The 24,973-nt window shown below is 41.9% G+C and overlaps 1 protein-coding gene across 1 annotated transcript in view; it reads right to left on the bottom strand.

Annotated features, from left to right (window-relative positions):
- Nell1 (NEL-like 1) overlaps positions 1-24,973 on the bottom strand; it is an 887,940-nt gene that overhangs the window by 414,294 nt on the left and 448,673 nt on the right. The window contains exon 13 of the mRNA NM_001037906.2: positions 31-156. Coding sequence (NP_001032995.1) covers positions 31-156 — 126 coding nt within the window. The remainder of the gene's footprint in view (positions 1-30; positions 157-24,973) is intronic.

Genomic DNA, 24,973 nt, shown 5'->3' with positions numbered 1-24,973 from the left:
AGCAAAGCAGCCGTGAACCTTATTCCTCACCCGTACAAGAGAAGTCATCCACACGGATGTATCCTGGGATGCAGTCACAGCGATATAACCCCGGCAAGTTGACACACACCGTGTTGGCATGACAGTAGTGCATCTTTGCTGCACACTCATCGATATCTAAAAAAAAGAGGAAAGAGAATTATGGTTAGTGGAGCAATCGAATCAGAGTATAATTGCCCTGTAATGACATTGTGGAAGGTGAATGGTCACTGGCGTCAGGAGTAAAAGCAAGGTGCATTAAATCGGAATGCTTAAGTACAAAGCCAGTTGGTGCACTGCAACCCATTCTGAGCTGAGAGCATTCTAGAAAGGTGCATGGAGAGGTGCCACAGTTGAGAACCCAAGGAGGGTGAAGATGAACCCAATTGTTAATTTCTCACCGAGGGAGAAACTATCTTTAAATGTCCCAAATCAAGGAGCTGTGTATCTGTCACACTGAGGCCTATTAATATGCATTGGGCATTCATGGGACATGGTGTCACTTTCATCAGCAAGATCAAGGAATTCAGTCCCTCTCTGCTCATGTGTCTGACTGAGACATGCTTTAATCCATCTGTTACCAAATGAAGCTGCAGCCATTTCCTCCACACTGTACCCTAGATTGAAGACAGCAACTGATTTGGGGGAATGCAAAAATCTGCACTTTGGTGCTTTGACCTGGAGATGTGTACCAGGTGATGAGCTCACTCAACAGACCATAGCATTCTCTTTGGGATGGAGGTCAGAGAGACACCTGCTTTCTAAAAGTAATTCCTGATGAAGATGAAAATACCTTACCACTGTAAACATTGGGTTCAGTCTTTTCTAGAAGTTAGGTTTTCAGATTTTGATTTATGTTCATTGTGTTCAAAGTACAATTACATAATTATTGGTGGGGTTGTTAAAAACAACACAGAAACCCAAGACAGAAAAGTGTGAGATCTAGTTCAGGGTCTGATAGTCACTATCAGAGACTTGCATTTGACACTCTGAACCTTTAGGCCCTTATCAGCTTGTCCTTTGTGGCAGTTCTGATACAAATGCTGTGTGCCTCCTAAGCATCAACGAGCTTGATTCGAATGTAACTCCACTATCAAAGTGTACACATCACCTCTATTTTAAAGTCTAGAAAATGAGGTTCAAAGAAGTTAAATTATCTGTCAGTCACCCCACTTAACATGCTACACATGGGATTTGAATTCCTACGTCTCTTATTAGCTATAACGTCAACTGAAAGGCCCTTGAAGTTGAAAACAGTCAAATCCAGTTTATTCGATAATTACTGACATCCAAATATTTTAATTTATAGAAAAGAGAAAAAATGGCTATAGCAAGTCACTAGAAAACTCACTTATCTTTTTTTTTTCTTAAGAAACATAGTTTGATTTATTTCCCAATAAAGCACAGTGGAATAAAATTAGACTCTTTTCGGTCCTAAAGAGCTGTCAACCTATAAATAAGAATTATTGTTGGGTAATTGAGGTCTTAGGAGGAGACCCACAGTTAACAAGACTTAGTAACTTTGGTATGAGAAGAAAAAGCACCACAATTTAATGAAAGAACTCAAGCAGCCAACAATGTCCTCTGTGCCAGTCTGTCTCAAGAGAGTGTTCCAGGCAACGTCACTTGCAGCAAAAATCCGGATAAAGGAACAGAGTCACAGTGTCATTGTCGTACTTCTTTTATGCAATCAAGTCAGAGATAGAGAGCCTGATGCACTATTTTGAAAGTGTCCTAGTTTATGTTGCTATTGCTGTGAAGAAACATTATGGCTAAAGCAACCTGGGAAAGAAAGGGTTTTTTTTTTGTTTTGTTTTGTTTTTTTGTTTTTTTTTTTTTTTTGGCTTGTACGTCCATATCACCCTCCACCATCAAAGGAAGTCAGGACAGGAACTCAAACAGGGCAGGAACCTTGAAGCAGGAGTTGATGCAGATGCTACGGAGGAGTGCTGCTTACTGGCTTGCTCCCCATGGCTTGCTGGGCCTGATTTCTTATAGAACCTAGGAGCATCAACCAAGGGATGGCACCACCCACAATGGGCTGGGCCCTCCTCCACCAATCACTAATTAAGAAAATCCCCTACTGCTGGGATCTTATAGAGGAATTTTCTCAGTTGAGGTTCCCTCCTCTTTCTCAGATGACTATAGCTTGTATCAAGTTGGCATAAAACTAGCTCACACAAAAAGCAGCTTGTTCATTGCAAGCCTTCAGTATGACCATAGAGTGGTGGTGGATAAACCGGTGGAAGTGAAAGGCTGTAAACACAAGAGAAGCCAGGTATAAAGAAAGGTTGTGGTGGTAGCACTATTCATACAGTTTTTCATATTTTTGGACACAACAAGATCACATGTCCACATCCTCATCTCATTTAAGCATGGCTACATGACTGCACATGAAGCTTGAGTGTAACAGCATCCATCTGAGTAGAAACATGCAGTAAGCCAGCATCTGCCTCTACATCTGCATCAGAGCCACCATCTGCCCCTACATTAGCTTGTTGCTGACTTAGAAACCACAGAAACATACCCAGGGATCAAGAAGGGACCCTGAGTTACAAGTGGGTCATCAAACAGGCATTATTAACATCTTGCATGATAGAGAAATACGTCTCCACTGAGATACGTCCTTGAACCTTCTCTAACCAGTATAAAGAGTTACCTCAACGAAAATGGATCTTAAAAGACTATGAATTGATCAGGTAAGGAATGTGGGTGGGTATTCGGAGGAGAAACTGGAGAAGAAACCTTTTCCGTCTCTGTGGAGTTAGAAGGGGAGAGAGAGTCACTGAACTGTGACCTTTAAGAACCTAATCCATCAGTTGCAGCGGTGTATGATGGCTGTATCATACTGTATCATACAGTGGTGTAGGATATACTGAAGAGGGGAGGGCAGGAGGGTCGTGTGTTTGAAGCCAGTCTGAGCCACATCGTTGGGAGCTGGTGATAATGGTTCAAAGGCTAAGAAAATGTACTTCTCTCTTGGAGGACCAGAATTCAGTGTTTGGCACACAAATGTGGTAATTTGTAACCACTGTAACTACAGCTTCAATATATAGCCTCTTCTGGCCTCCATAGAAAGTTTCACTCATGTATACATTCTCCCACCCCAACACACACACACACACACAACTTTTTAAATAAAGTTAAATAAAATTAAAAAAGCATTTAAATAGTTAAAAAAAAACATTAATTAGTCTTTACTGAGCCTGACAGAATAATGAGCAAATTGCCACTTTGGACCTCACAGCGTATAAAACCTTGGATAACTTTTTTTTACCAAAGATAGGAGACTTTCTCGCAAGGCATTTTACATACTCTGAGAGGGTCACAGAGGAGGGTCACAGAACATTTCTCTGTTCAGAAAAAAGTCTTTGGAGGTGCCGATTCATCTGACACTTGAAGTAGGAGTGAAGCAGAGAAGAGAGAAATGATGTACCACATGGCAGCAGAGGGTGATCCAGGAAGCTTTGCCTACTGAAAACAGGGCTAGAGAGAAAGCATAGCTCAGGCAACTTCCCACTGGACCTCTCGGCCCACATCAAGGAACCTGGACTTTTATCAGGGCAGTGACACAATCCAATTTCTGTTTTTAAAAAATCACTCGAGCTGTAGGAAAGGGAATTGATTGGAGCAGGAAAAGCTGAGGGCTAAATCACATTGGTATTGTGCTCACAGCCACACTGACGTCCTTTTCACTCTGCTGGGATACCCAACCATTCCTCAAGATGAGAAACTAGTCAGGACCTGCCTCTAAGGTGATTCAATCTTCACCCATGGTCACAGCTGACAACTAGGCTGCGGCCCGCAGTGAGCACTTGCCTGTCATGGATGCCTGTCAACTTTTTCCAAGGGGGACTCCTGGCTCATTTCCCTCGGGCCACTGTATGATGGCTGGGAGGCTGCCACCTCTTCTGAATTTGAAGGAGTCATTTGGTATGGTACGCTTACTTTGGTTCAAATAAACCAATCCATCTCTTTACTTCACAGGCATCGAAGGATTTGAACGAATGTATTTTCAAAACAACAAAGAGGGTGGTTACAAAGCCCTAGAGAGGATTTCTCAGAGTTTTAACCAAACTCTTGCTCTCTATAAGTCATGCAAGACTCATGGCCTTGCATCCGAGCTGCTCTGTCGAAATGTCTTATAGTAAGCTTTGTTTTTAGCTCATGCCTCTAATTTGGCTCTTGCGTGTCTAAAAATTCCATGACAGAGCACAAAAATAAAGATGAAAAAAAAAATCCTCTAGAAAATCAAACTGCCACAATCTTATCTTGGTTGTTCAGCTTTCATTCAACCACCACGTATAAGAGGTACACTGTGGTACAGGCATACGGGAGGGAGAAGAGAATGAAATGGAGTCACCCCTCTGGGTCCTGGAAGAGAAAGAGGAGGTAACAACGTCTATAGTATTAGGCTATGGGTGGGGGTGGAACAGTGAGGCATTGCCAAGATAAAGATTGTCTCTCTCCATCCTTAGGGAAAGGTATAATCGCGTACAGTTTCAATAGGACTCAAGAGGGCTTCAGAAAGAAAATCTGATTAAAAGGAGAATCAAAGCAGAATTAACATCTTCAAAGATCTGGGAGACCCAGAGAAAACAACCCAACAGAAATAGCTGATATTTTTAAAACTCACACACACACACACACACACACACACACACACACACACACACACAACTGAGATTATTTTAAAGTGAGACTAGGACAAACACTGCATTTTTTTCATGGAGAAAGGGCTATAAAAGGTGATGTATAATTAGAAAACAGAAGAGAATAAAACCATAAGATACTGGTCTAAATGATGGAAGAGAATGCCTGGACCGCACACAGCACAGGGAGACCTCTGACATGGGTGAGACAAGACACAGCACAGGGAGACCTCTGACATGGGTGAGACAAGACACAGCACAGGGAGACCTCTGGCATGGGTGAGACAAGACACAGCACAGGGAGACCTCTGGCATGGGTGAGACAAGACACAGCACAGGGAGACCTCTGGCATGGGTGAGACAAGACACAGCACAGGGAGACCTCTGGCATGGGTGAGACAAGCTGTCGGAGCTTAAGGAAGGGTTCTGGCTGAAGAAAACATTCTGGAGCAGTGGTCTCTCTCAAAGTAATGTCCTCCCCAAAGCCAGGAAGCAAGAAAAGGCCGAGTCTGAGTGAGAACCTGGAGTGGTTAAGGCTGAATCTGCCCTATGAAGATGTTGAGCAGAGTCATAGTTAACCTGACACTTGCTGAGATTCAAGGAGACAGGGAGGTGAGCTACACTCCTGCTGAGACAAAGGACCAGCAGCACAGCTGATGGACGGCAATGTCTGCTGTATGTACACAGCAGACACGGTGCTCATCACCCCATGTGTGGCATCTCAACACTGGGTTACCTATTGGACCACTCTAGCAGGTAGGCACCATAGGTCATAATAAACTGAGGCTCAGAGATTTTTACAGCACTTAGAAAGAGCACACAATTACTTAGCACTAAAACCTTGATTTGGAGACAAGCAATTCAACTTGAAAGGACCTTTCCACTGGTGGTTTTAACACTTATTTAAATTTCAACCCAATGACTTCATGTGTGGCTGCTGTGCTTGTGACATGTACAGGAACAGACAGCTCGCCAAATCTGTATCCACTCCCCATGCCACCAATGACATCTGTTCAGGTACCACTCTCTCTACTGAAACAGCAGTGCCACCCCAGACATCTCAGTTTTCTTGGCTCCTTTAAACCAAATCCTCATATTTTTGTACTTTAGGCTCCAGGTCCCAAGGCTCCCAGTTGGGCAGATGCATCCTGTTGCCACCTTGAACCTGTTTCTTCCTATAGCTTCTGCTTCAGTTACTTGCAACCATCCAAGCCTCCAGTGAATTAGAAATTAGCAGAATGCATGGGTATTTATATGGTTATTCGCTGTTGTTAAAGAAACATCTGAAACCTTGCTGCAGTGTATTTTGGCTCCGGTAGAATGGAGTTCAGATTGTGATTCATTCATATAAATTGCTTGTCGTCTTTGAAATATTAGAGTTCATCTTCTCGTGGTCTTTTGAGGTAATGAAAACACATGATTTATGTCCCTAGGACAGTGAAGTGGTTTGTTTTCATTTTTTAAATGTATACTTATAGACTTTCAAATGAAACTTGATGTGACAGAATGGTTCTTCACACACCACCAACCTCCATCTACAGGACTTCGGGAGTAAACCCCCACCAACCCAGATTGGGATCAGTGTCATTAAGTTAGAGCACAAATGAAAATTAGCTTGTGGTGTGTGGTCTAGGCAGCACACAGAGGTGCCTGCAAAGATTCTTCTTAATAACATATGATCTATCCAGATTCATTATTTAAGGCTTTCCTACGCAAGAAAAAAATAACCCAGAGAAAGCTGGATACAGAGATGGGGGGTGGGGAGAGTTCAGGCAAAGGAAGGAACAAAGGAAGGAAGACCGTGCTTCCGCTGTTGTGAGTCGTGTTCTGACCAAGGACTGTTGGCATTTTCTCTCATTCTTTCTAAATCCTCCGGGGACAGACTTCAGTATCGCACGTAGAATCTCTGGAATTTTAGAAGGAGTCCACATGACATCAAGAAACATATACACCCATGTTCTACTCTGAGCAATGAATCAGGGACATGGGCTTGCTGGTCAAAAGTTGCATTCTGTTCTTTCTTTATTAAAATGTCTTCAATGCTGAGAATTGAAACAGAACTTTCCATCTATGCCACGTGGGATATTTGTTTAAATTTCAGCTTCTGCATTTGCGGCATATATTAGAGCTCCGAGCCACCCTGGCACAGCTCTGGGCTTTTCTGTTAATTAGTTGTGGCTCGGGACAAGTCACATTTCCTGAGACCATAGATCTTGTCAAAGTGAGGGATTGGACCCAATACCTGCGAAAGACCCACTGGCTCTAAGGTTCTTGACCCTTTCAGATATTTCTATCAATTCATCTTAAGGTCTTGCATCTGGAGCAGCTCCTGGGCCCCCTTCTCTACTCCCAGGAGGAGCACGTGAACATCCTACATATCTTTCCAAGACAACACCATTCAGACAACTAGAGTCCTCACTGTGGTCCCCTATAAACTGCATTGAAATCTCCCCAGTTAAGACAAGATAACATATATTCATGTGAAAGCAGTTCCAGACAGGCTTTCTGCATACTTTTAAGAGAACCTGCAGGGCAATGTTACCAGCCTGACCTCCTGGCTATGTAGCAATTGAGATGAGGAGAACACAGCAGTGGCGGCCAGCTGGTTGGTATTTTCAAATCAGCTATACTTTCCTTTCCTTATGGGCCGTATTTACATTTTTTTTAAAGTTTAAGTGTGTGCAATCTCTAAATTGAAACTATAAAAATCCAGCAAGAGCTTAGAGTACAGCAGCTACACAGAGAGCTACTGGTGAGATGATGGCTGCCTGTCAGTGTCAGTCATCCAAATTAATAGAACTGCCAACAAGAATGAGTCCTGGTATGAACTAAGGCTTTAGATGACTATGATCCATCCACAGTATGCTCCCTGACTGCAGCTAATGTACCATCTGGTAGAGATGCTAATATGTGTGGAGAGATGTGGGTGCCATGCCTGTGCCTTCAGCTGTACCATAAGTGTAAAACTAATTTAAAAAAAAAACATAATAGGCTTAGTTTTAAAATCTAAGGAGGATGACAAAACATGGACTGTTTTATGCTTTCTCATAGGAGAAGGTAGAACAAAGCTTTGGACTTGACCATTGGCACCATTGAAAGACAGAGCAAGAAAGACAGAGAGTGGGGATGGGGTGCCCCTGGCACAGACATGATCACTTCTCATCAGCATGCTGGAAGCATATTCAAAGGTCAAGGTCTTCTTATTCCAAAATTGGCACTTTGTACCATCTTCCATTTATCTGTAATTATAGTTTCTTCCTAAATCAAGGGGAAAACAATCAAATGCTTATAGAGCCTAGGACTATAAAAGCCAAAGAGAAGTGTGTGTGTGTATGTGTGTGTATATTCACTGTTTGCATGTTAGTATATATGCATGTATGTGAGAGCATTACATGTGCATGTATATTCCTGTGTTTTTGTGTTTGTTGTTTTGCATATGTGTTTATGAGTATATGTGTATAGTGGTTGGTGTGTATGTATGCATGTGAGGGTGGGGGTGGTAGGTTGCTATGTGTGTGAGTGTGCAGGCAAAATGTGTCCTTCTTACAAAGAAATGCCTTCTTGATGATGAACCGAGATGTTGAGAAAGCTCCAGCCCAATCCGTCATAAGGGAGCGCAGGAGGATTAGTCATATGAGAATCCTTAATCATTAGGCATCCCTTAAGAGAATGTATGTGAAGGAACTCATCCAGCACGCACAGCTCTACACGGTACAGGCTAGAGCTTAGTACATTTTCACTTAATACATTAAGAATTTAGGGCACACCATATTGTGAAATTCCATACAGGTCAGAGCAGATCCAGATGTGAGGATGTGGACACGGGTGACACAACTCTGAACTGGATGCTGTGGTCTCTCCTGAAAGATGGGCCAGAGCTTTCACCTTTCCACATCACACAGAAGTCCTAGCATTTCATATCTTCAACCACTGGTTCTGCTGTTCCTTGGGAACATTTCCAGAGGAACCAAATGTATCTGCCAATTCTATTTAACTCGCAGATGCTTGTGCCTCAAGGAGGGGTGATGGGAAGAACAGGGAGAAAAGGGGGGAAGAGGGAGAGAAAACCCAGTAAATAAAAATAGGATGAGGGAAGGAGAGGGAGGAAAACAATTTTTATAAAGCACCATATAGCTCATCGCTGTGGAGAGAATTGTGTTCCTCTGAGTGCACACGTTGAAATTCTACCCCTGCCCCCAACACAATGATGTCTAGAGATGAAGGCAACTAGGACTAGATGCAAGCAAAAGAATAGGGCTTGACATGGTTTTCTAACACCCTTTGGAAGAGACGCTGGAGATTTGACCTTCTTTCCCTTCTAGGTGAGGCTGAGCTGGCCAGCTGCCAGTAACCCAGAATAAGACTCCTCACCAGAGCCTTGCTGTGCTAGGTCCCAGGTCTCAGACTTCCAAACCCCAGAAAAGCAGCAAAGCATCACGAGATTTCACACTACGCAGTGGTCAGTGCTCTATTGTGGCATCATGAGCTGCTTCCCACCATAACCCTTTTTATTTCTTTGTTGCTTAGGGAAATGGGTTTTTGAGTCAAATTCTCCCATATGTATCAAACAAACATGTTGCCAGCCAGAACAAATATCTTCAGATTTAAACTCCAAGAGACATTTTGATCTTCCCATGATTGACAAATGTGTCCTGTTACATCCTTCTGTTAAAGATTGCTGGTTTGATATTTTTTAAAGTATTTTTCCATATTTAGCTATATCAGATACCTGGAAATTCAGGATAACATGTTTGGTTTTTGTCCTGCTGGGCTCAATTTCAGAATCAAACACTGCCATAAAGTAACATTTTCATTTTTGTCTTTGGGAATCACAGTTCACCAATTTTCACCTAATGGTGGCAAAGCATCATGAGAGCACACCCCATGAAATCCTGCCCATCCGGCACTTCTGACCTTTAAGAATGTCCATATGCTGATATTAGCTGTCTGTGAGGACAGAGAGACGCCTGGTGTGAAGAGTGATTACTCCTGTCTTGGTCTCTGGCTATACAGCAGCCGGCCTGAACCTATTTGTGTAAGCTCCACTGCAGATGATGGTAACAACCAAGACCAAGGTCCTAATAATAATAATAATAATAATAATAATAATAATAATAATAGGCAAGTTCATGAGATGTAAGCCAGATGAGCTATCATAGAATATCCTGGACACATGAAAGTAACAGCAATCTTTTGTCTTTGGTACACTGGGAAAGGGAATAAATGCAAGAGCTGTTGAGGGTCTGCCAGATTGCACAAGCAGTGAAGTTTATGCATGTTGGTGTGATGTGGTTGGGTCTTCAGAAGTCATGCTCATCCAGGAGGGAGGAAGTGGCAGGATGCTGGATTGTGTGGGTGCCATTCAAGGCCTCTTGGTGAAAGAACAGGCTCAATGCATAAAGGGGTCTTTGGTCATCATGTTGTGCTAAGCATAGGCCAAGCACTTTAGGGGTCCAAAAGGTGCAAAGAAACCATGGAGGGTGTGAATCTATAGCACCTACCTTTTTCTAACCCTCTGTGAACCACCTTAGTGTCTCTGTTCTAGTAATATTCACCTGCCCTAGATTATTAAACAGCCTAGTTTATTAAATATCCCTGCAGGCATGTAATCAAATTATTCATTCATCTTTTTCATTCAGTAACCAGAAGAAAATGCACAAACTTTAGCCTTGTAAAAAATAAATAAAGGAGGCCTGGAAAAAATGGCTAAGTAGATAGGAATGCTTGTTGCTTTTGCAGAGGACACAGATCTTGTCCCTGGTACCCATATTGGGTTCATCACTGTCTTTAACTTGAGCTCCAGAGATCGGATACCCTCTTCTGTTCTCTTGTTCTATATGCACACAGAATAAATACACACAAGGATACATATAACATAAAGAAAGATAAATGAATAAAAACGAAAAATAAATGAGTTGGTGACAAAAGTCTAACTCTGACTCACAATGGCATCAATTTTTAAAATTATCTTTATTAGATATTTTCTTCATTTACATTTCAAATGCTATCCTAAAAGTCCCCTATACCCTCCCCCCACCCTGTTCCCCTACCCACTCACTCCCACTTCTTGGCCCTGGCTTTCCCCTGTACTGGGGCATATAAAGTTTGGCATCAAATTAATAAGTGACCAAACACCTGGCTCCAAGATTTATTCCTGTGGACCAAAGATGAAAGACACAACCTGGGTTCAGGGAAGCCACTCCCCCTTAGCAACCATTTGTATGCTACAAGACCATCAACTACAATTTCCTCCTGCATTCTCCAAGGGGGAGGGGTTGGTTTCTTTAGATAGAACAAGTATCTTAAACTGAAGTCAATATTACTCTTACTTCCAGATTCTTGTACATTTAACAGAATCACAGTAGAAAAAGCAGAGGTTGTTAAAGCTAATCCTCAAAAAACCACTAGGTCCAGATTCCCATCTATTGCCAAGCAAAAAAAGAGAGAAAATAGAGTAGAAAGGAAAGAGAAGAGCATTGGAATGTAACCAAATTTCTTCTGAGAATACAATCCGAAAGTATGATAGACTATATTATCAGAAAAACAGGAAATGGAAGAAAAAAATCTTGCACCTAAAGTAACAAGAGCAAACATTTATGTACAGTTTTGTCATCAGTATGGCAGTATGGCTCCTTGTATTAATTCCTGGTGTCCTCATGGCACTGCCCATTGGTGGATTCTGTTTAACCTCTCAAGTCTACAAAGGAAGAGTGAAGTAGGAGAAAAAAGAATGAGTAAGAATAAGTAGCCTGACCAGGGTCACACAGCATGGAAGGAGTGAGATAAGATAACCCTGTTTGTACCCTCCACAACCCTGACCTACAGCCCTGTCCCACCCTCCAGCACCCTGGTCTACAGCCCTGTCCCACCCTCCAGCACCCAGGTCTACAGCCCTGTCCCACCCTCCAGCACCCTGGTCTACAGCCCTGTCCCACCCTCCAGCACCCTGGTCTACAGCCCTGTCCCACCCTCCAGCACCCAGGTCTACAGCCCTGTCCCACCCTCCACCACCATGGCCTACAGCCCCTGCCCCTATGCTCCACACTCTGGTCTGTTTACTCAGGTCCTGTTTATTTTGCTCGCTTCCTATTATTTGTTATTTCTAGTTTCATCTTCCAGGGACTACTGAATTTTAGGAGAAGGAGGATTCCATAGGTGGGGAGATACTAGGAGATAGGGAATAACGGAGGCTAGAGGATCCCAGGCACTGGGAGATGCTGAGACATGGAGGGCTCCTGGGGCTAGGGTATTACAGAGCATGGAGGACTGCAGTAGGGGCTCAGGGACTAGAAGCAGGAGGCCTGAGTAACTAGGGCCTCTCCGGTTCAGAGTTTCTGTTCAGGGCTCTAAAAGGCTTAGAAAGAGAGTGGTGATGCTTGTCAGTTATAACTGCTAAACTGTTCACTTAAGATGGCTAAATTGAGCTAAGCACGGAGGGCAAATGACTGTAATCCTAGAACTCAACAGACTACGGAAGAAGGACTCTGGTGAACCTGAAGGTAATCTACCTCATAGAGTCAGTATCAGGCCAGTTGAGGCTACATGGTAAAACCCCATCTCATGAACATGCAAAAGTGGCTAAATTTATCAACTTATCTTCCTTAAATAGGTAAATTGAATAGTGTAAGAATTTATCTCAATAGAGTTGTCTCAACACGAGAAGGCAGTAGACAAAGCTGTACTTCATGTGTGTGTGTGTGGGTGAATCTCAGCCCACATTCCTGACAAGTTGCAGCTTAGTGTCACTGTAAGAACACCTCTTAGTGTTTGTGAACCTGGACTTGCCCATCTGAGGGATGGGTTTGCCACTCCGAAGGTTCTATGAGCCTGCACGGTCATGGACATCAACAAGAATCCTCAAACATCTTGAAACTTCTCTTTTCTTTGATTCAGGGGCCATTGTGGATAGGCTATCAGGCTTCTCCTCTTGATCAGCCTTGGAGATCTAAGGAAAAGATATTATCCACTCAAGGTTGGGTGCACCTCCAAAATGCCACCTTCTCTTTCATAGAGCCAGCCACACCCTTCACAAGACTCTTCCTGCCTTAACCTGAAACTCCCTGCCTAAAACTGCCATTGTGGGGTTTAACAATAGCATATACTGTGTGTGCTCATGAGCCTGTGAATGTGTGTGCGTGTGCATGTATGTGTACATATGTGTGTGTGTATGGTTAGTTTCCTTTAATGTCTTTGCCCTAAATATATATTTAAAAAAAAAAAAAAGCTCTGAAGAAAAAAAAAACAGCTTCAGAATTTAAGGCTTTTGAAGCTTATTTAGGAATGAGAAAATCCTTGAATAAATAGTCTGATAACAAAGATCATTGTCATCCCACCTTGGACAAATGAAACAATTTAGGCAAAAAATAAATCTCAGATGCCATGATGCCATATACCAGCATTTCCCAGAGGCTGAAAGGATGCTAGAATCTCTCATTTAGATGTATTCTGTGATCTAGTACAGAGATCTGATAGTGGCTACTGAGTTTTAGAAGATAACCCCTAAGCATAATAGGGGATCAGAAGGAGGGAAGGAAGGAGGGAGGGAGGGAGGGAGGGAGGGAGGGAGGGAGGGAGGGAGGGAGAGAGAGAGGGGAGGGAGGGAGGGAGGGAGGGATAAAAATTGGCAGAATTGAGAGATACATATTTTCAAATGCTATTCTCAGACCTGAGGAAAAGGCTAGATGCATAAAATGCTGTCAGAGTCTGGGGTGCCCTGTCCTCCCCAGGCTTGTGGCCAAGGAGACCTGCTTTAGTGTTAACAATTTTGGGTAAAACAGCCAGGCCCCTCTCAGAAGCACCATTAAAACTCTCACTGGTCTTTTCATGCCTTGCTCTGTCTTAGGGACCCAGGCTAGGGTGATGGAGATAGACATGGGTACCTTTTCCTCTCAGGAGCACAGCTGGCCGGGAGTGAATCTGGGTGAGAGTAGCTGAGAAGTTCCAAGCATGGCCATGGCTGCCATGAGACTTGGCAAGAGAAATGTAAACAGAGGACACAGGCAGGATGAAGGCACTTGAAAGGAAATATGTCAAGAAAAGTCAGAAGGGCAGGGAGCATCTGAAACAGGCCCTGCTTGATGAAAACTGGAAGGAAGGAAGGAAGGATGAAGACAAACCATGTGAAGGAAGGAAACCCCCAGAGGAAGCATCATTAGTGAAACAGCAATGGTATGAACTAGCCCCATTGGTGACTGTGGGTTTGTTGGTTAAGAGGAACATCACGAATGTGAATATGGGCAAGCCTTGACTGTCATGTGAAGACCTGGACTCTACCCTGAGGACCACTACAATGTACATTTGACATGAAGATGGGCCCATTTCTTCCCCCATTTTTTATACTGAGTGAATACTTTAGCGTAGCATTCAATAACAAATACCCCTCAAGTCCTTCTATAGCTTTCCCTCTCTGTCTCTCATTTAAATTTATTTTTTCCTAAAATTTCAAGTCATTGTCATAAGGTATTTGAGCATACGTATTAACTTTGGAAAGAAGTTGATTAAATTCTTTGAACTGATAAACATGAATGAGATTTGTGCATTTATTGAGAGGAGCAATTTCTGGTTTTTTTCCCCCACTGTTATATATTTGTAAAGGCACACATGAACTCATCTAGAATTATTAATGTGTTCTGAGGTAAGGAATCACTGATGATTTTAAAGTCATCAACCTGGAAGCAAGGCTGAGCCTAACCATCAGGAGAAGATCAGCAGGTGTGACAAGAGCGCGCATAGATTAGGAGAAACAGCCACCTGCAGTGAGTTTGCACACAGAGCGAAAACCACATAAGAGCCTGGAGCAGGAAGATTCCGCCTGAAGATCAGTCTACTGAAGTTTGTAATTTTGTGGATCACATTCAAGGAATAGAGGGTCAAGAGCGCAGGAAGTAGAATGAATATGAAGCTGGCCATAGGCCAAAAGGTAAAGATCTTGAGGCTGAACTCTTGCCCGCAATAATAGCAAGGATTTTCGTGAAGATGAAATCCAAGCCACGAGGAATCAAAGGCTTCAGCGAACAAGGGAGGAGGCCAAGAGATTTGTCAACGATGACAAGTAGATAGGGTCACAGGTGTGGTAAGCAGATGGCTGGGAGTTCTGAGGAGAAAGGTTTTCCATAAGGAAAAGAATACTCGACATAAGGCGAAGCTGACTTTGAAGAAGCTGAGCTGACTCTGGGCTCGGGGAACACCAAATGTTAAGAGAAAAGCAGCCCCTGCTAACAGCTGTGTCTACAAAGAAATTCAAGAGACGGGACATTCTGTGAAATATTTGATAACGTTGGGGGTCTTTTAGTCAACAATGCAATAGGGGCTGAGGAGGTGGCTCACTGTGTAAAGTGCTTGCTCTGAAAGCATGAGGATGCAAGTTGAGATCCCCAGTGTAGGCATAAAAGCCAGGCAGAGTGGTGATGCACATCTCTAACTCCAGTGCTGGTGGAAGGCAGAGACCGACGGATCTTTGTAGCTTGCTGGGCAGGCAGCATACCTAAAATGTTGAGTTCCAAGTTCAGAGAGAGACCTTGTCTCAAAACCTAGAGTCAGAGTGGGTGACATCAAGCTCTAAACTACAACTTCTGCATTCACATGCACAGACAAGCACGCCTATGCACGCATGTGTACACATACCTAAACACACATAGCAGCCATGTTATTCCTGGAAGACAGCATTCCCTAGCACTTCATCCTTCTCTCCAGCTATTTTATTCTTTCCAGCCCTCCCCCTGCTAAGGCTCCCTGAGCCTTGGAGGGGGTAATACAGATACACCATCATATGTCTGAGCACTGGACAGTCTTTCATTCTCAGAACTCAGACCAGTTAGGAGCCACTAACTGACACCCATATGGACATAGTGGCACAGGCCTTTGATCTCAGCACTGAGGAAGCAGAGGCAAAGGCAGATGGAACTCTGAATTCGAAGCCAGCCTGGTCTACAAAGTGAGCTCCAGGACAGCCTGAGCTACATCGTGAGACCTTGTCTCCAAAAAAACAAAAACAAACAAACAAACAAAGCAGCAGTTTCTCTGACAAAGGCTGAGCTGCATTCGTCTTTGGAACATGCAGTAATGTGTCTTCCTTTCCTTCATCCCACTCTAACTGTTCTTCCCCATTTCCACCCTCACACATGCATACAGACAAAGTGCTACCTGGTAGAAATACTCCCACTGGGTACTTTTGAGAATCAGTTTTCCCAAATGTGTATAGGCCCCACAGAGAGGCTTTAATGTTTCCTTCCCTCTAGGAGACAGATACCAGTGAGAACTCTGGAAAGCAGGCTTTACTTCCTGTGTTTCTGACAGTGTTCTAGGCCTACTGTGTGCATCATCTTGCTCATCTTTCACGTCAGTCCCCATCCTGTTACTGATACCGTCCCAGAAAGGAAAAACAAAAAGACACAGTTCAGCAACACAGTAAGGTGGCATCACCAACATGAGCCAGCTGTACAGCCAATCTCATCAACTGAGCCACCTTCCCAGGGGTCCTTAATCCCCACTTTTCTCCTCTGCTTCTTCAAAACTCTAAACCCACCTAATGTCCCAACTTAGCCCATTATTAAATGCTAGACTATGGAATCTTAATATCAGATTTAAATCAAAGCAGTCAGAAAGCAACTAAGTAAATATGTGTTAAAATAAAAGCAAGTCATGTAATCTTAGAACATTCTGGAATATTCTGGGCATTTCTTCTTCCTGGGATGCCCCAGGATGCCCCTCTTACTTGTCTTTTATGTTGCCATCCTGCAGATCCTGCCTTATATAACACCCCCATGTCCATCCCCTAGCTTTCTACTGGGTCCCCCATATGTGCATCCCCCAACTGAGGTCCTATCTGATAGAAGAAGTGCCATATCTCCCCAAATTCTATGAAGTTAACATCTGTAAAGTCATGTCACATTGTCACTGCTAGGCACATGTGTACTATCCCACTGGCCTGCTCTTTGACTATGGGGCCATTTTACTTTTCTATGTTCATAATACCAGAACATATACAGGACCTATCAAATATATGCTATATTATATTACACAAAAAGAGTGACTCTGATAATTGGATGGATGAATAGTAACATAATAATGGGTAAAACCTGTGAATTGATATTGCATTTAAAAAAATATCAGAGCTGGAGTGTCAATCAAGTAAGAATGGACCCTATAATAACTACTCTATTAGCTGGTCCCTTAGTGAAAAATCTCAATTTAAAACATTATAATTTTTTTCTAAAATTGAAAACGACCTAGAACATCACTTATTCCTTTCCACACCCAACTGCCTTGAGTTTTAGCATTAGAAATCATATTTATTCACTAAGCCCTTTTCATATAACTGAATCTTTAGACTGAGGTTGCATCAAGTAAACTGCCCAGCTAGCTGAAAATACTTCATCATGCTAAGAAAACTGTCTGCAGTCTTTATCTGAACTGTTCAAGTCACAGGGAGATGGCTCAACAGGTAAGAGCATTTAACCCTAAGCCTCACCCTGAGTTCAATCCCTGGGACTCATGTGGTAGAAGGAAAGAACCAATCAAACAACTACCCCAAGTTATCCTCTGAGGTACATAAACACACACACACACACACACACACACACACACACACACACACACATACATGCGTAAATAAAATGTAAACAGAATAAAAATAGACAGCCAGATAAAACCTGAATATGATGTATGTCCTAGCTATAGAAGTCTTTAGAGTATTTATCAATAAGGAGATATTTAGCCATAATGGATCCCCTTAATGTTGCCTGAGGGAATCAATCTGTGGCATAGAAAATATCTGTAGTTTATTAAATACCTGATAAAAGGCAGCAAATATAAGCCACAGGGTACTGCAAGACATTTTTCATTCCATAGAAAGTGAAACAAATGAGACTTGGAGAGCTAAGATCAGATCACATACAAAGGGCAGGTACAGGACTGAAATCTACTTCTGTTTTATTTTGAGGTTTCACCTTTTAAATAGATGACATACTACTCAGAGCAGATACAGACTCCTCACAAACCAACAGGGCACCTGCTAAAGAGAGAGCCGAGACACCTTTTATCTAAGTCAACAGCTGTCATTTCTCAAGGAGCCAAGGTTTAGCTTCTTCTGAAATCCCACTGATACAAAGGATCCCCCACTAAAAGTGTTCATAAATGTGTTTAAGGTGATGATAAAAATGGATGCAATTCATTTCAAAGTAAACAGGTCGAGAAAGACAAAGTTTGAAGCTGATCTCTCAGTACTGCAGCTGTCCCCACTGCTCTTTCTTGTGCTCCTAAATCCTCTTCATAAGGCCAAGGTCACAACTGAAAAGTAACAGAACTAAACCCAAATCTCTCTAACCTCAAGTTCACTGCTACATTACAGAAATATGTTGCTAACAGCAACATGAAAGTTATCATCAAAAGAGCCAAAATACTTCCATTGAACCTGGAAAAAAGTCAACGTAGAACAAGCAAGCATCCTTCCCATTAGTGATGATTGCTGCCATGAGGATATTTTGCTTAGCCTCCTAGAGAAGGATGTTAACCACAGTTTTGTGACTAACACAACATCCACAAACACTGTCATTGCATGCAAGGAAGATGAACTGGCCTTTATAAACATGGCTGAGGACAGTGGTTCTGAGCCATTGAATTCATTCTTCAGCTACTTTTCTTCTTTGTGAGCTCTTTTCATTGTTTGTGTCACCCTACATCCTGAACGGCAGGAAGTTCCCAATTGGAAGCTGAAGTCAGGGTCCAGATAGAGATAGTTGGCTTCCAGACACAAGATGGAAAGCCCTGCCTCCCCTACCACACACCCAGTGAATAAAAAGACACTGAAGGAGTGTTCCTCTTTCTCCACATCCTTGCCAGCATCTGCTGTCACCTGAATTTTTGATCTTAGCCATTCTGACTGGTGTGAGGTAGAATCTCAGGGTTGTTTTGATTTGCATTTCCCTGATGATTAAAGATGTTGAACATTTTTTCAGGTGCTTCTCTGCCATTCGGTATTCCTCAGGTGAGAATTCTTTGATCAGTTCTGAGCCCCATTTTTTAATGGGGTTATTTGATTTTCTGAAGTCCACCTTCTTGAGTTCTTTATATATGTTGGATATTAGTCCCCTATCTGATCTAGGATAGGTAAAGATCCTTTCCCAATCTGTTGGTGGTCTTTTTGTCTTATTGACAGTGTCTTTTGCCTTGCAGAAGCTTTGGAGTTGTTGTTTGGGATAGCATTGGAAATGTAATTGAGGTAAATATGTAATAAAAAAAAATAAATATATAAAAAAAAAACACTGCCTTCGGTGGCAGCCTCATTCAAAACCATTCACTGATGTGACACTGCAAACCGAACCTTGTGCCGTCTTCCCGGATATTTGATCACACTGTGAACCCCATGACTGTGCTGTTTACCAGAAAAGCCTGTTTCTGGCTTTGACCCTTAGCACACACCTTCAGTGCCCCTGGCTGGAATACAGACACACCCTTAGTACACACCTGCAATCTCAAACAACGAAGGTAAAGTTAGTTTGTGGAAGGCCATGCCCATATTTGAAAGTGATGTCTAATTGAGTGACAGACAGTGATAAATTAACAGAAAAGGATGCACCCAACTCACATGAGAAGGGTGAAGACAATTCTTGAGGGGTAGAGCAGAGATGGAAAAAGAGAGAGTCAGTTTTACTGTGAGAGTTTTACAGAGATAAATTGAAGAAAGAACAAGCTAGACACAGGTAATGCCAGACAAGCTAGAGAATGAGAAGGACCCAGAAGATTACAACAGATTGCTTGAGTTAATTTGAGGCCAGCCACAGCAATTCAGTCAGAGGACACAAAAGAAGCCATTTTTGAATCAGTCAGCTTGGTGAGGACTTTGGGCAGAACAGCTGAATTGAGCCAGTCAGCCAGATATTAGAACTAGAAAGGGTGAGTATATTCAGCGTTAAGTCTTAGAGACTGAAAACACTCTAGGCCTACATAAGCTTGTACAGAGGCTAGAAGCCTCCAGGACTCTGCCTGGGTTAGCAGATTGAGCCAGTAAACCTCAGAGACAACAATTACTACAGGAGAATAAAAGTTACTGTAGCTTTTCACCAAGGTAACCAATTACAGAAGGGACAGGATTTTGCTTCTACCATGCGATAGAACTCCATCTTTGATCACAGTCCAAAAACAGACTAGAAGGCCTTTCTTCCACACCACCACCTTAAAATCCTGGGCAATTAGAGACTCCCTGCATGTTTCATTCCTCGATGTAAACACTTTGATACTTTGAAGCCCACAGAAGCAAAAATGATGCCAAGTGGATTCCCATACCACAAATCAGTGAGTAAACTTGCTTTATTTTGGTGTGGGGGAGGGGAGGGTGGGAAGGGTTTGAGACAGGGTTTCCCTAGCTCAGCCCTGGCTGTCCTAAAATTCATACTGTAGACCAGGCTGGCCTCAAACTCAGAGATTCACCTGTCACTGCCTCCCAAATACTAGGATTAAAGGTATGTGTCACAATGCCCACGATGCCCAGCTTAAATCAGCTTTTTAATTTTGTTCCAGACCCAGTTTTGTTTACCACATGTATATAATTAGCAATATAGATATACACACTTACTACAGTTTGTTTTCATTGTTATAGCACATTTTTATCTATAAGAAGCCACTGGATAGGGGATGAAACACTTTAAAAGAGAGAATCCAGTCCACACCTACTCACTTCTACCTGAATCCAATTGATAAATGCATTTAATGCTGTTCTAACTTTATAGGAATTTCAAGAGATTAGCACTTGGTTATTTTTAGAGATATCTTTAATTCACCTTGACAATGAAAAGAAAAACTGAGCCACACTAATGCAATTAAGCTGATTTCCACTTGGCTACTATATATTCCACTCCTGTCATCCATTATTCTTAACTTTGCTATTGGCCCAGGATGAACAGGGCAGCATTAAATCTGCAAATGAACAATCCCTGCCTTCTCATTGCTTTATCCTGAACAATTAAGCTTAATCAGCAAGCATCCCTGGCATTTCCATCTACTTGCCATCCCTCATCCGTGGAGGGGTGGGAGTAGAAGGCTTACTTCTTCCTTTTTAATCTCTAATACTCTTACACTGGCCATGTCCTATCTCTGTGCTGTGATATTGACTAGCTTCTTTTTAAATTCACATAGATGTTATCTTCAAATGATAAATTGTAGCAGGCTACTCATATAATTGATCTCGAATTCCCCGTGCCCCCAACAACCTTTAGCTGTGGCATTTTGAAGGACTCGGTACCTCTTTGAAAAATCACAGGCTGATGAAATTCTGATGGGGGGATGTCTCACTCTACTTTTAAAAAAATGTCTCAAATCTCCCAAGAAGTGTGAACATTGACCTCTATCACCATTCCGAAGATATACTTTAAAAAAATTAGACATGAGATATGAATAGCAGTCGGGTAAGAAACTCATGTTCTTGCTTTACAGCTAGAAAAAAAAATTGTATTTACTTGACCTCCACATGCAGCAAGAGATGGTGTGAGCTGAGGGGAAAATGACTAGTTGCTTTCTGTACAAATCTGTAGAATTTGTCTGACTTGTTGCAGCTTACCTGGGAAGATACCAGATGTGGCTGGAGAAAGGACATCTGTGGACTTTTGGGTCAAATTCAGATTTAAGCCTGGATTTACCTGCTAGAACATATTGCTTTAAGGAAATACTTGCTCTGAGCCTCAGTTTCTTTATGTGTTACCATACTGAGTAACTGTCAAACTAATTAGAAAAAAATATAAAGCATTATACAGATCCTGAGAGACACTATTTCGCCATTAGATTGACTCTATCTAGATTGTTATTTTCTTTAGACTTTTGTTACGTGTCTATTGAAAGCACAGATTGTGGGTCATCTCCCTCAGGGTATGGCCATGATTACTGGGAAGCTTATAACAACAAGCATACAGAATCTATAACAGTATGATTTATTGGAACTACAAAATATTCAGTGATGCATAGAAGAGGGAGGGAGAAGAAGAGGGAGAGAGGGAAAGAAAGAGACACAGAGAGAGGGACTCAAAGAAGCAAGCAGTCATTGCAGAAGTCCATTGAAATTTATACATTTGAAACCAGAGGTCAAATTGTAAAACTTGCATCTATAGCAGAAGTTACACTTTGTCTGTAAAAGAGGGTGGACTGGCAGACAGCTCAGCTAGAAAGTGTCTTCCTTGTTATCATGAAGACTTAGGTTGGATCCCAAGAATCCACATTTAAAAAAAGAAAAAAAGTCAGAGGTGATGGCACATACTTGTAATTGCAGAGCTGGACAGGTCGGTTCCAGGGATCCAGCATGCTTGGCAACTTCCAGACCAGTAAGAGACCCTCACTTAAAACAAAAATGTGGAAGGCACCTGAGGTTGTCCTTTGGCGTCCACATACTCATGTCCATATGTGGACTTGCATACAGATGAACACACATGTATATAGGCATGCATGCAAACTCATTCTCACTCAAAATCAAATCAGAAAATCCATAGCTTTGTGAAGCATGTTTCTATCACAGTTATAGAACCCTGACACTGTAGCATGAAAATGGGCACCAACAATACACAAATGTGTAGAGCTGTGTTCTAATAAAACTTTATTTACCAACCAGATATAACAAAACCACCATACTTTGCTGACCCTTGCTGTAATGGGAGCCAATGTACCCAGAATAGGCATCTGATAGTCTCCTTCACCCTGCTGTGTTCAAGCTGACTGTGGTATTTAAAGTGCCTTCACGTCCAAACAATTTCACAGAACATCAAGTTTGAAACATTCATAAATAATATTAGGACAAGACAGAAAAGTTCTTGGTCTTCAAAAAATTATTTTCTATCCACACACAGTGATAACATTTGTCAGTATGATAATGAAAAATAGAGACTAAGTAGATCTTTGCATGAATTTCAGCAATCTGCTATAATTTATAACACAAGTACCAAGTGAAATACTCTTATTCATATTTTCTTCCATATCACAAAGGCACTAAATCCCTTAGGCATCTCCTAACCTAACTAAGGCAAAAAGGTTTTTGTTTTTTTTTCCCCAGAATATAAACTTAATTTTCTCTTTCTACTTTGTTCCTTACTGGAAGTTTAATAAAAATGTTAATTCTAATTGTTTTGCTCTTGGCTATGATATTTATAAAAGAGCATTTTCATCCTATTACCCTCAAAAACAAAGTCAACTTTAGTTTTTAGTTTTAAACAATTGCAGGGCTGGAGAGGGCTCATTTGGCAAAATGTTTGTTGTGTAACCATACAATCAGGAGTTTGGATCCCTAGAACCTGAGTAAAGGTCAGGTGGATGTGGCAGTATGCCTGTGAGTCCTGTATTCATGAGATGGTAAGACAGGGTCCCCCAAGTAAACTACCTAAACTAGCCCAATCTTTATTCCCTGGGTAGCCCTATCTTACCATTGAAGGTAGAGGGTAGATGTCAATTTCTGCCTCTACCCATATATACAATAAGGTGCACATGCACAGACACATGCACAAATAAATCAAAAACTCCAGCCTTGGCTATAGCGTGAGACCCTGGACATATAGTTATTGTTATCACCATCATCATGATCATCATTATTATTATCATCATCATCACCATCACCATCATCATCATCCAGACAGAAAGTTGAAACCAGAAAGCAGCACAGCATGAAGGATCAGCAGCACATGCTACTTACTCCTTTTTTTTTTTCCTTCTCTACTCAAGACCTTATCTCTACACCTTTAGATGAGAGCTTTCCACTTGAGAATCATACTAAATTTGGTCTAAAGTTAGATGCACTATTGGGCTAGAGGACACCAAAGGGTTCCTGACTTGTTCTGAAAGTGTATGGAGGCTCCTAGGCATTGGAGATGATGGGATGAGAATTCCCCATATGAACCTGGGATACAGATTAAAAATCCAGTGATAGCAGTAATGGGTGAAGACGACCCACTGTGAGGGAAAATCCAAGTCTCTAACCTCATCTTTCAGCTGCTGTAACCATGACTTGAAAAACCTTCCAGTTCCACCTCGTCCTCACTGAGAGATAGTGTCCAGGCAGATGAAAGCAGTAGTTTGTCAGGAGCCATCTAGGAGAGGCTAAAACTAACAAGTAAAACTGACAAATGACTTTTCTAGAGATGGCCCATTGTTTTGCATGGCTGTGATGGGTAAGCTCTGAATTGGAACTTCAGAGATCTCATTTCAGGATTTATTCTTGTTGTTGATATGCCTTTCCTTTCATTATTACATAATCTAGTGATTCCTAGGCATTGGCCTACCCTATTGGACAGATTTTCTGGAGATCAACAAAGAAATACTCTCATGTAGTGATGCTGTGTAGACAAATTGATAATTCATAATTCCTGATAATGATTTTACAGAAATCCTAAATTTATACAAGTAATTTCCAGCTCTCTGACAAAGCTGCAAATAGGGTTCTGTAAAATTTCATGTGTCACAGGCTAATTGCACTAGGATAAGAAACCAGGCTTAAAACAGATTTACGATCAGGGAAAAAAATTCCTTCTAGGATAAGCTGAGAGACCACTAACAGATAACTAAAGGTCATAAACTAGGAATGGACAATTTATTGTAGCTACAAGGGCAAAAAATAAAATATTGACTGGTATTAATGAACTTATAGAGCTAGTAACAGGCTATGAATGTTTAGTCAGATATTCGCCTTAATAGAAATATATGTAAACATTTCTGCTGTGACTCCTTATCAATTTATGACTTAAATTAGTGTCTTAAAATTGCTAGTAACTTGTGGAATGTAAAGATTCTTGGAAAACCATGTGATCGCTTATTCTCAAAATATACAGGAACCAAGAATGAGGACAATGAGACACAGGGCTTTTTTTTTTTTTAATTACTTGCAACAATAAATAGGAAGAGGCTTTTTTCTTTCTCAGAGCTTTAAAGGTTGGAGCATCTTTTTCATGCAGAATGAATGAATTTTTCCTGCATTGGTGCTTGGAACTTGGTCTTGGGAGCTTTTGCTCCTTCCACCAAATGTATTTATGGATATGGAAGTATAGGTATGTGTTTGTAAGTTTGGGTGAACACTTGTGGAGTTGCTGAGACGGGTGGTCGGGGCTGACCTCTGTGTGTGTGTGTGTGTGTGTGTGTGTGTGTGTGTGTGTGTGTGTGTGGGTGTGTGTGTGCATGCATGTGTGCGCATATTGCCCGTGTAAAAGATTTTAATTCTTTTCCTTTCTTTTCTCTCTGTTTCACAAAATGTTAATGAGTTCCAAGCTTCTTGCCTGGCCAGTGAGGGGGCCTTGAGTGAGAGAGAAAAGAAACCAGCACTTATTCACACAAAATAGTAAGAG

This window comes from Mus musculus, chromosome 7 (genome assembly GCF_000001635.26).
Source record: "Mus musculus strain C57BL/6J chromosome 7, GRCm38.p6 C57BL/6J".
NCBI classification, from domain to species: domain Eukaryota; kingdom Metazoa; phylum Chordata; class Mammalia; order Rodentia; family Muridae; genus Mus; species Mus musculus.
Note: the sequence above shows the minus strand (reverse complement) of the source record. Positions and strands in the feature narration are given on the sequence as shown.